The sequence below is a fragment of the Pollachius pollachius genome (genome assembly GCF_949987615.1).
Source record: "Pollachius pollachius genome assembly, chromosome: 15".
Taxonomy (NCBI): Eukaryota; Metazoa; Chordata; class Actinopteri; order Gadiformes; family Gadidae; genus Pollachius; species Pollachius pollachius.
Window position 1 is genome coordinate 4,443,222 of NC_136948.1, and position 12,027 is coordinate 4,455,248.

A 12,027-nucleotide genomic window follows, 5' to 3' on the forward strand; every position below is an offset into this window, starting at 1 on the left:
GACCGCCAGGCCAAAGGGTCTGGGTTCGAACCCCAAAGAGCCCTGCAACCTATACCTGTAGGCATGCCTGACCCCTGACCCCTAGCTGCGTCGCCCTACTGGACACATACAGCAGGTACCCAGAGACACATTAGTGTGAGAAGGTGAAGCCAGTGGGAGAAGGTTCTGACGTCCCAGAGGGCGGTCCATCAGAACCATAAAACACGGTCAGGAACCGGAGGAGGAGTGAAGGGAAGTCAGAACGGTCCAACATCAACCGTGAGTGACTCCCTCCTACGGTTCATGTTGTGATCCGAGGTGTGTACTGCTGGTAAACTCAATTTAAAAGCATTTACATAACCTGGATTTAATTAAATACCAATTCAGTGTGCGCCCTGCAGACCGGGCGGAGTGACGGAATTTAATCACTTCAATTTAATCTTTTGTGTTTTTATTTTAACCGTTTTTTCCGGGGAGCAAAAGAAGGGGTTTTGATTTCCGAATCCACTATTCCCTTATGGGGGCGGAGATGATTAATTTATAGCCAGACACCAACCGCAGGATTAGAATAATAATCATGTGAGGTTTCCCCTGAGGTGAACACCGACGTGCCGGTGTAGTTCAGCTGAATACGACCTCCGCACAGGGAAAGGGATAGAGGGGGGGGGGGGGGGGGGCTTGTGTAGAGAGTCCATCTGGAGCAGGTCTCTGTGCTCCCCCTGTGATAGGGCGTGGAAGAGCAGAGGTTCTCAGCTTCACAAATCCCTTTTTCTCTGCAAATCCCTTTGTGCCTTCGTTTGAAAAGACCTCCAAGTTTTTAAGCCGAGGCTCGTACTTTCCCTGTGTGTTGTCGTTGGGCAAGCCTAGGGCCAGGCTGGGCTGCCTCTCCGGGCTACGTCGGGTGACGTAGAGGCCCCAGGGTGGGCCGCCTCTCTGGGCTAGCACTGGGTGGCAGGGGAGAAAACACAGGGTGGTGGAGTTTTGAAGGGGGGCGGGGGGGCTCTTATTGTGAAGCCCTGGGTGGCAGGGGAGGAGAATTTCCACACAGGGTGGTGCAGTTTGAAGGGGGGTGGCTCTTATTGTGAATCCCTGGGTGGCAGGAAAGGAAAATAATTCAAGCAGGTGGGTACAGTTTGAAGGGAGAGGCTCTTATTGTGAAGCACTGGGTGGCAGGGAAGGAAAAAAATTCAAGCAGGTGGTTACAGTTTGAAGGGAGAGGCTCTTATTGTGAAGCACTGGGTGGCAGGGGAGGGCGATTTTCACGCAGGGTGGTGCAGTTTGAAGTGAGGGGGCTCTTATTGTGATGCCCTCTTAAGCCAGGGTGGAAGGTTCAATTATTAACATTGCCAAGTGGATTGGTTCCTGGAGAGCAGAGTTGTGTTGCTCAAGGGCTCTTGAGCAGGATTAGGTAGTGGTGGTGGTGGTGTTGGTCAGGGGGGTACAACAGATCAATACTCACACAAGGAGTTTATCAGCATTCAATAATAATCTAATGGGGAAGTGTTGACCTAATTAAATACGAGAGGGCCATCGATTTAACAGCAGATCCTGGAAGGCAGACTTTGGTAGCTGGTACACAAGAGGCTCATGGGAAATGGAGTCTTAAAATCCTCCCATGAAAGTGCTCAGGATGGTCGCTAGGACAACCAGGTCCCCTTCATCTGAAGAGCAGTTAATTACATTGGGAAATTAGGTACAATAGCGCTGTGCTTGACTTGCCTTTCGGTAAACTCTTCAGTAGGATTAAAGTCAACGTTTACACTGGAATATTTAACTGCAGGATTCATCACATCTCTGCAAATTCCTCAGGGCATTTCCATCCCTCATCAACGCATGAAGTCTAATGTTTCATTCATAACCACATATGAAAACTCATTTTTAACTTTTTGTTTCAGCGAGATGTGGATTTCCCATCAGGATCTAATGAAAACTTTAATTATGAAATCGTCCTCATTATTAAGAGTGTTTTTTGTGTCTAAGACTTCGACAGGACTGAAATACATGATGAATTCAATTTCTGTCCTCATTTCACCCAGATGTATTACGGCGCAATAATCAGGGAATCATAACTCTCCAATCGGGATTCATTTATTTTTTGTTTCAACAGAAACAGAAGACTGAATAACATCCTTTTTTTAAACCGTACATTGATGCAGAACGATTGAACAGATTTTTTCTTTTACTTGAATTTGCAATGCCTTATTAGTGAAAATAAACAGAGCCCAACGTTTTTCGACGTGATTTAGAATCACGAAATGCTGCCATCTGGTGGTCAACGAGTCACAGCAGCCAAAAATAGGTTACAAAATATTTCTTAAAGCAATAGGGATGAACGTATCTTTGATGTTTATACATTTGAGTGGCATTATAGCAAACCCTATATACAAAGGAATAAGGCTCCGACACAGATTTCACAACCAATGCAGTTCTCCATTAAATTAAGTATGTGTTTTCTTTTCTCAACTGAACATATTGCTTTAGGGAACGTTTGAACCAAAGTGAGGTAAGTTTAAAACAAAAACACTTCACAAAAATGCCAGAACACAAATTTGAACCCTAAAGATCTTCTGAATTTGATAAATGAAGATGAATAAAAAGTTCTTAAATAAAAACAGAAACCATAATGAAAACATTTTGGCCAAAAACATTCCCAAATGAGCCGAAACCCAAATGGGATCAAACCTGGATTCAACACCTGCTTTGTATTCCCAAATCGTGTCCGACTCCCGTTAACGATTAGCGATGATTCCCAATCCACCCTGTCCCGGTTGGGGCTGCTCAGGGTCTGAGCTTGTCCCGGTCAATGTGCTTGTGTTCCGGGATGTGCTTGAAGATGCAGCCTTCCGTCTTGGTGCAGCCGTTGGTTCTCCAGAAGAAGCACTCCTTCAGGTTCCTTTTGGGAACAACGGAACCTCTTAAGGACCCAGCCCTCAACCAGTACCCCCAGTACCCCCTACCCCCAGCACCACCACTATGCCGGCAGGCACGGGGCGGGACAGTCATTGTTTCGGCTGTTCGATCCCCGACCGAAAAGTCCTGGGTTCGATCCCCAATCTCCGCAGACTATCCCCTATCCCCTACCCGCTAAAGCTTCTGCTGCGTTAGTCAACAGTAGTGACCACTGGTCATCGTGAATCAAAGACATGGGGCCACTTGGCTTCCTGTGCCGTGTTCCAATATCCATAATATCCGTACTCACTGGCCTTAGTTTGAGTACGTAGGGCGTTCCAATTCAGATCGGGCGAAAATGAGTGTACTGAAAGGACCCGGATGGTGTACTCAAAATGGTCAAATCGCGAAGTGTGGATCGCCGTACACTTTTCGTACTCAACGGCAGCCATCTTAGCTACATAGCAGGAAGAGGCGGAGCCAGGTTGAGCCAAAGTCGGTCCATCTTCCACATAGCCTGCATTAATGGAGTCATTTTGTAGTTTTTATAGCTTTTATAGCTGCTAGGCATAAAGAGTTCACCGTTCAAAGCGGTAGGAGGATCGGCGGCAGTCGTGATCGTAATTTCCGGTTAGTGCCCCACGGAGTATTCGATTTGGAACAACACTGACATCTGAAAATCAGCGCACTTAGTGAGTGCGGATAGTGTACTACGTTTAAGTGTGTGTGAAGTATGGATATTGGAACACAGCACTGGTCTTCCGATGCATGGAAGTTTGCTAGCGGTGTAGCATGAACCGCTAGAATCAGACGGAGGCCCTTAAGGGACATTTCATGCTAATGTTTTGAAACGAGAAAGAAATAAAAGAAAAAGTATGACAAACATCTCGCCTTACGTTTGCAGAACATGTCTACCAGCTTAATCTAAACGACAGACAAGAAGCCTGTCTGACTGTATGTCTAACACGATAAGAGTGAGTGAGTGAGTGAGTGAGTGAGTAAGTGAGTGCGTACCTAGAAGCAGGACGTGGATAGCCATCTTGGCCGTTCATCTCATTGAGAAATCTGTTTGGATAACGGACAGCCAGAGGAGTTCCTTCAACCACTAAACCCTGCAGAGAGAGACACAGACAGTGCTGGTTCATAAAGACAGACAGACAGGGCTGGTTCATACAGACAGGGCTGGTTCATACAGACAGACAGACAGACAGGGCTGGTTCATACAGACAGACAGACAGACAGACAGGGCTGGTTCATACAGACAGACAGACAGACAGGGCTGGTTCATACAGACAGACAGGGCTGGTTCATACAGACAAACAGAGAGCTGGTTCATACAGACAGACAGGGCTGGTTCATCCAGGCAGACAGAGGGGTACTGATACAGTGGTACCATGTGACAGCCAGCCAGTCTTCACATGGTGAAGGCCACAGTTCATCAGCGTCAGGGGATAGAGGAGAACAGGTGCTCAACATGAGTGTGTAAGGGCTCTCACGTCCATGAGCTGAATGGCGCGGTCACAGTCCTCCATCCGGGTGTAGTTGATGAAGGCACACTGCTGCTCCACCAGCATCTTAACGCTGGTCACATGCCCCGCCCTGGGAGACAGAGGCAGCACAGGGTGTGGGAGGGTTGGAGAGTGAGTGAATGAGTGAGTGAGTACCTGTTGGTGAGTGAGTACCTGTTGGTGAGTGAGTACCTGCTGATGAGTGAGTGACTGTTGAAGAGTGAGTGAGTGACTGTTGAAGAGTGAGTGAGTGAATGAGTGAATGAGTGTCCACCTGTTGGTGATTGAGTGAGTGGGTGGGTGAGTGAGTACCTTTTGGTGAGTGAGTGAGTGAGTACCTGTTGAAGAGGTCGTGTAGAGCTGGTATTGTGAGGGTGGGTGCCAGGGAGCCCACCCACACTGAGTACATCTCCCTGGGGAGACAACAGGACCAACACTCAGAGATCCACCCGTCAAACCAGTAACCCCTCCCATCACGCATTACAAACACTCCCAGCAAACCAGTACCTCCTCCCATCACACTACACAGAACACTCCCAGCAAACCAGTACCTCCTCCCATCACACTACACAGAACACTCCCAGCAAACCAGTACCTCCTCCCATCACACTACACTCCCAGCATGCTGTCAGCACCATTAATCCAGAGTAGAAGCCCCAGCACCTACACTTCACATTACAACTTTGATTGTGTCAATTCAACAATTTACAGAATAAAAAGCATAGAACTACCATTCGAGCAACACCCCAAATAAAATCCACTGAAAGGACGTCTTATTAGCTAACATGTTTAGGGCTGGGTAAAAAAATCAATTTAATCGATTTTGGATCGATTCATAGGGCATGAGATCATTTTTTTCTTTTTTTTTAGTTTTGTTACCATTATTATTATTATTGCTCTCTAATAAACAATACCTTAATGCAATTTGCAGTGATGGAATGTTGTAGTTCAAGTACACTTTCACTTGCAATTCCTTTCTAATTTCAAAATTGCACATTTGAGACTTGAGACAGTTTTGTTTACAGCTCAAGTTTAAACTGTCCAATTTACCGGTTTGCACTTAAAACCTGTTGTTTAAGGTGACGAGAAAAAATAAAGTACATTTGTATTTTGTAACACAGTTGAGCCATTTTTCATTATTTAAGCGCAGATTGAATCGAATCGAAACTTGATTAATCGATTCAGAACCTTATGAATCGAAATCGAATCGATTTAGGGAATTGGCCGCGATGCCCAGCCCTAAACGTGTTGCGTGAGCAGTAGAGTCTCCTCACCACTTGGGGGCGTTGTTGACGGGGGCGACGTTGACGGGGGCGACGTTGGCGGGTTTAAGAGACGCCGCGTTCCGCCTCCTCGCCTGATGAGGCCGACTACGCCCCAAAACCGTCCACCCCTCATCGTCCTCTCCCTGCTCCTCCTCCCTCTCTTCCACCTCCTCTTCCTCCTTCACCAGCTGGGTGGGGGTGTCGCTGCAGGACCCCTCCTCTGGGGAGGAGAACAGAGTTCAGGTTCTTCTGGGGTCTGGATGGGTGAATGTGTGACTGAGCGGGTGCATGAATGTGGGACTGATGATGTGAGGGAGTGTGCGACGGGGTGAGTTAGCGGGGTTGCGGTGATGTTGAGAGTGCCAATGTGTGCGACTGTGAGGCCCAGTGAACGAGTGAGTGAGTGAGCGAGCGCTCCCAGTCCGCTACCTGGCTCAGCTCCTCCTATGAACAGCGCCTCCAGAGCCTCCTCCAGGGAGCCGTGCTCCTTCAGCGCCTCGCACGCCTCCGCCCTTGAGAACCCCATTTCCTGGAGGAACACGCGGCGTTAGAACACGCTCTGGAACCACGGCCGCGTTCCAATCGTCCTCCCAACTCTCTCATCGCCCGCCACTGGACCCGCTGTTCCATTGTGTAGTCAGCAGCTCGCGGTGAACATTAGTGAACCAGCGATAGGAAGGACGGCATGGTTTTGGAACGCACCGTCTGAAGTCATGCTCTGGCCGAAGCCGTCATGCCCGCAGTCACGTGGCCCTAATGGACACTGCCCCCTAGTGGTGCTCCCCTTCCATTCATTCAATCATTAACGGACACTGCCCCCTAGTGGTGCTCCCTTCCATTCATTCAATCATTAACGGACACTGCCCCCTAGTGGTGTTCCCCTTCCATTCATTCAATCATTAACGGACACTGCCCCCTAGTGGTGCACCCCTTCCATTCATTCATTCTTTCATTGGTTGGTTTCGGAATTTGAGGTCCACATAAGGTTTAAAAGCGGGTTTAGGTGTAGTTTACCTTTAGGTGTAAGGTCTGTCGTTTATGTGTAGGTTTCCGTCAGGTGTAAAGTCTAACTGTGTTGGAGTTTACAATTAAGTGTACTCTGTAGTTTATTTAGAGTTTACCATTAAGTGTAAAGACTGTAACTGTGGTGGGGTTTATGATTGAGTGTGAAGTCTGTAACTGTGGTGGAGTTTACGATTAAGTGTGAGGTCCGTAATTGTGGCGTTTACCATTAAGTGTAAAGTCTAATGTGGTGGAGTTTACCATTAAGTGTAAAGTCTGGGCTATCTTCAGCTCCCTTGAAGCTTCCTCAGAAGAGCTTTCTTGCCGCAGGATGTTTTTATACGTCAAGGAGGCTTCGTAGTAGCGCTGGAGGGAGACGGAGAGGGAGGAAGAGGGGTTAGGAGACGGGGGTAGTCATACACACACCACCACAGGGACTGCTGCTTCTGGTCAATCACCCCCAGACGAAAGGATCTGGGTTCGATCCCCAACGTCCTCAGTCTAGCAGCTGTACGCATCGTTGGTGAAGATGACCCCTGACCCCTACCTGCTCCTGAATGACATCATGAATTCACTTTTAAGTCGCTTTGGATGAAAGAATCTGCTTAACTACCTGCTAAACTGTGCTAGTTTAGCACTAGCTGCTAAACTGTGGGCTCACCTCAAAACCACAGAAGGGGGGTGGCTCACCTTAAGAGCACTGAAGAAGGGTGGGGGGGGGGGCTCACCTTGAGACCACAGAGGGCCTTCCCCTGTCTGAAGAGGCCCTTGATCCAGCCGGGCTCCAGGGACAGGGCCACCTCAGAGTCCTGCAGGGCCGACTCGTACTGGTGGAGCCGCTCGTAGCAGAACGAGCGGTTACCAAATAACCTGCACACACGCGCACACACACACACACACACACTTTAAAAGGATGATCTAACGCAGCAGGTATTTCAGAAAAGGTAGCCAAGATACGCCTTTTTAGGGTAATCTTAATTGTTCTCGGCGTTCAGTTTCGCCACACAGTTCCGTTTACACAGATATACACAAACAAGGATTATAAAGGATGATCTAATGCAGCAGGTATCAGGTATCAGGTATCAGGGAGACACCTTTTTAGCGTCACGGGTTAGATTTGATCAAGTCCCATCGTGCTGTGCTCTTTCGTTTTGCGTGAAGAGCATGGCATGGATAAAGCTGTGTTGATTGAGGAGTCTGTGAACTTACTTATATTCCTTGGGGTTGTATTTAATGGCCTCAGTATAATATTCCAGCGCCTGTTCATACTGTCCACAGGAGGCCAGGCCATGTCCACACGCTGGCCGCAGACGGGAGAGAAGCAGGTCATCATGTAATCAGAACTCATAATGCTCTTCATTTCTGCTCAGTTACACCACTGTGTGTCCAAACGCAACCTTTCCACCAGCGTAAGACAAGGCTCAACACTGCTTGGATGACATGAAGGCTAAACCAAGCTTTATGTTGAAATGATAAAAAAAAAAACAAAGAAGGAACATACCAGCTAGTTCTGCTGTTTTTTGTGAATAAACTTCTATGGTGCCGTTCATATTCTCCTGAAAACAGTCGGAGCAGGAACAGGTCAGGCAGTAATACAGGCAGCAATACAATGCATGATAGCAATAACACTTATCTTTTTCTGGGCTTTAACATCAGTGCAAAGATTGTTAATTATTGATACGATCAACCTTTTTTGTGGTCAAGGTGTTTTGCCCGTTTAAAAGACCACCGCGGACCGCCGGGCCTTTTGGGACACTTTCAAACGCAGTCCCCGTTATTCCACAGAACCATCCCCTTCCTAACACCTTACTTGCTTGTGCCCTCATCAAAAAGGCGCACCGACTCTTTGTTAACTCGCTGCGCAATCGACTTTTGAATCCGCTTCTCTAACCGCATCATGGCACCTGAAGCGATACACCCAGAGGGCGGCCATGTTTGGAGTTCCAAACCATGGAGATAAACTACATGAGGTGTCGGTTCCCGCTCACACGGTTCAGTCGGGGGGGGAGGTGCCAATGTGTCATTTGGTACCTTCTTATCAGCACTGGTGTCTCTGGGGAGGGGAGGAGTCTGGGAGACAACAGGAGACTCCTCCCTGTCTCGGCGCCGCCTCTCCCTCGACGTAGTGTTCTTCGTCTTCTTCTTCCTCCTTCCACCTCCTTTCCCCTCCCCCGTCAATGGGGAGTGAGACTGCCCCCTGGGGGAGGGGCTTATAAAACTCTTAATGTCCGCAGCCTGATGGAACAGAGAGAGATTCGAGGCATTACAACATTAAAATCAAACAAAAACTGTGTGTTTGTGTATGTGTGTGTAATACAAAAAAATTATCTGATCGGATAATCTTTAAATTAAATCTGAAATAACCTAGAAATAAGGAAATGAGCTGACTGCATCACAAACCAAGTACACGTCAGCGTTCAATTCCAACTGCCAATATTATATGTATACTAGCACCAGCTCTCGCTACAACCAATCAAATCCTCCGGGATCAATACACAGCCCTCATTGGTCGAGTTCCCTCAAATACTCGATAATACTTGAAAATAACTCAATAATAAGCCTGAGCTTCCTTGTGAGGTATTTTCATGTGCTTTCACTAACAAATAGGAGCGTGGTTCTACCCACCTTTATTCGTTCTTCAGGTTCCTCACTACTCCTGGTGCTGTCCCCGTCAACGCTTTTATCTTCCGTTTCGGCGGCAACATCAGACTGCTCAGTTTTTATCTTACTTGTATTTTGAATAATATTTTCATCATGACTTCCTGAGGGTTGGTTCTGTTCCAATTCCTGTAAAAAGATAAAAACACAAATCGTCTTTTACTCAAAACAGACCAACTTTAAAAGCGCATTGGACAGCCCTAAGACAATCTGGGATGATCCAGCAGTCCTACCATGATAATGCAGAACCTCTGGACGTTACGGAGACGTTGTACAGTTTAGCACCTAACCCGCCCTGTGATCGCAGCTTTCATAAGGGGACTCAAACACGTATATCTCCACGCTGGCCAGCATCGCTTTGATTTTGAAAGCTTTACAGACACTTTTTTTTACAGTTTACTGCTACCGGACGAGTTTGTGTTCCCTTAGCCAATCACACGCTTACAGATCTCCCGCCCGACCCCAGCATAGTGATTGGTCGAAACAAACAGGAAGCGGAAGAGGAGGAGATTTAAGATAGTCAGTACCCAAAGTCTGACAGACTAGAAACAAACTGAACATCGTTTACTCACACATAATCTCTCTTTATTCTTCTGCTCCTTCTCCAGACGTTTGTTCTCTTTTCGACGCTGACAGGGAGAGGTTAAAGGTCAAACGGGGTCATTGAAGGTAAGACATGAATGATGGGACAAAGGGAGGATAGTACCAGGAAGCTAGCAGCTTTAAAAAAGGGCATTATCAACGCCCCACCCATCCTAAACTCACCAACTTCTTCAGTTTCTGTCTCTCTATCTTCGCCTTGCGTCGTTCCTCTCGCTCCTGCTCCTCCTTCGAGTGTTTATCAGCCTCCTGGGAACACAGACAGACAGACAGACAGACAGACAGACAGACAGACACACACCTAGTGAGATGCTAAACTGCCTTTCGTTGCCGAACTAGTAGCAGAACTGCAACGACAATAAAGTAGAATCAAATCTAACATTAAGGCATAATAAAATGGTTATACTGCAGCTCTAGGCTGATAAGCTGTTCCGTTTGCTAAGCGTAGAGATTTCGCTGATTTAGACTTTAGGCTGTTTCTACAAAAATGTGCTTAAAATGAAACTTAAGTCTTGCTCCATTCTTTCAACACCTCTCTTATCACACAGTTGTGGGGAATCTCCCGCTGTGATGTCACTAAAGGGAGGGTGTGGACGTGGCTCTGAATGGCCCATCCACGTCACACCTGGTGGTGAAACATCAGCTACAGCCCGACCAGGCTTTGATACTGTGATCTGGTGTGCTGCCATCTTGGATCTAAACACCGGCTGCGTGTTTAGCATTCAGTTCCTCCCCACCCAGCTGGTGTTTAGATCCAAGATGGTGGCACGGTGAACATCTCCCATGGCCACGATCAGAGAGCAAAGACAAGCCACATACCTCTTGTGTGAGCAGTCTCAAACTGGGATGGGGAGGCAACGGACTAGAAGTGTTGCTTTGGGCCCAGCGTGCATCTTCATATTCATCTTCGTAGTCATCATCGTCATCATCATCATCAGCATCACCATCAACATCATCATAATCGCCATCATAATAACGATGGTGGTTATCATGCACGTTTCTGTTCAGGTAGAGGTTCTGATTAAAAAGGCCAAAGATGGACTGCTGGATAAAACCGTGTTCTGAGGAGGGAAACAAAAATGCGTCATTATAGTTATTCTGACCATTCTGTATAATAGTGTTTTAACATCTTCGATGACAACATCCTACTTTTTAACCGTTGAAGTTTGAGCCTATATAAAATGGTGAGGTTTATGGCATGGAATCCCACCGCTGTGATGGGAAAGTGGGTTCACTGGGTAAGAGAATCACAAAGAAGCACTCACCGAATACCCCTCGTGTATAAGGATTGGGGAACGCGGTATGAACCGTATTTCTTCTAATAACGTCGGTCAGCGAATCCTGAAAGATAACAAATGGGGATGAGTCACCCGAAACGAAACCAGCCCATGCATTGTTTACTCCCTGTACAGCGGAAATACGTGCGTTTCTATTCCACTGAACTGAGAAGCCTTCCGAAAGTTTAGCGCGCAGAAGGCGAAGCGCATCAGCACCATGTTCTCCGGGATAACGAAAAAGTCCATCTGGATCTGCATGATCTCAGCTATAGCTTAGATAAGTTGTCATGTTAGGTCCGTGGAGTCGATTTCCCGGTGCGTAAACGGGCACAGCCAGTCCCGGGTTCGCTGGGATCAGACCAGTCCACCACCTCACCAGGGGAAGTTTATTCCCACTGTGACGGTCCTCACCTGTCTGCGCGACATCCTCGTGTCCTCCTTCACCCTGGCGACGCTGAGTCCGGCTGTGCAGGTGAAACGACAAGGGGGTCCCATTAGGTTAGATTATGGTATCGGAGTCGACTCATTACTTATCTTTAGCAACAAGCTAGATGTACAAACACAACAATCTAGCATGTGCCGGATGACCTGGATTCGTGCCCGGGGACACATCAGGCGAGAGGAGGATGGAGCAACTTTGTTGTTCTCACCTGTGAAGATTTCCGCCTTGTTCTTCCTCGGCATGGTGGATATGTTTAAGTTACTCCTGTGTGTTTCCTGACTGACCACTCTCCCGACTGGACTTCCCTTATTCTAACAACGTCTGACGCTTACGATGACGCTTCATCACCAGCCAATAACCCTCAGGAACGTAACGAAATCGAAACTTATAATTTTGAAGGGAATTGT

The 12,027-nt window shown here is 47.5% G+C and overlaps 1 protein-coding gene across 1 annotated transcript; it reads right to left on the bottom strand.

Moving 5' to 3' along the window:
* Window positions 1-2,064: 2,064 nt before the first annotated feature.
* LOC307086704 (uncharacterized protein) lies at window positions 2,065-11,930 on the bottom strand. The gene is made up of 18 exons (XM_079752005.1): window positions 11,829-11,930; window positions 11,590-11,642; window positions 11,167-11,242; window positions 10,721-10,962; window positions 10,067-10,150; window positions 9,874-9,930; window positions 9,269-9,430; window positions 8,675-8,878; window positions 8,145-8,199; window positions 7,853-7,943; window positions 7,372-7,513; window positions 6,905-7,009; window positions 6,071-6,170; window positions 5,651-5,861; window positions 4,715-4,789; window positions 4,365-4,467; window positions 3,883-3,980; window positions 2,065-2,872 (listed from the first exon to the last, which is right to left on the bottom strand). Exons 1-18 carry the CDS (start codon window positions 11,860-11,862, stop codon window positions 2,758-2,760), a joined length of 2,007 nt encoding a protein of 668 aa, XP_079608131.1. The 5' UTR covers window positions 11,863-11,930; the 3' UTR covers window positions 2,065-2,757.
* Between the last annotated feature and the right edge of the window lie 97 nt (window positions 11,931-12,027).

Coding starts and splice junctions, on each gene's coding strand:
- LOC307086704 (XM_079752005.1), bottom strand. CDS start 11,862: ATGCCGAGGAAGAACAAGGCGGAAATCTTCACAG. Junction 10,963..11,166: donor TTATACACGAGGGGTATTCG/GTGAGTGCTTCT, acceptor TTCCCTCCTCAG/AACACGGTTTTATCCAGCAG. Junction 9,931..10,066: donor GACAGAAACTGAAGAAGTTG/GTGAGTTTAGGA, acceptor TCTCCCTGTCAG/CGTCGAAAAGAGAACAAACG.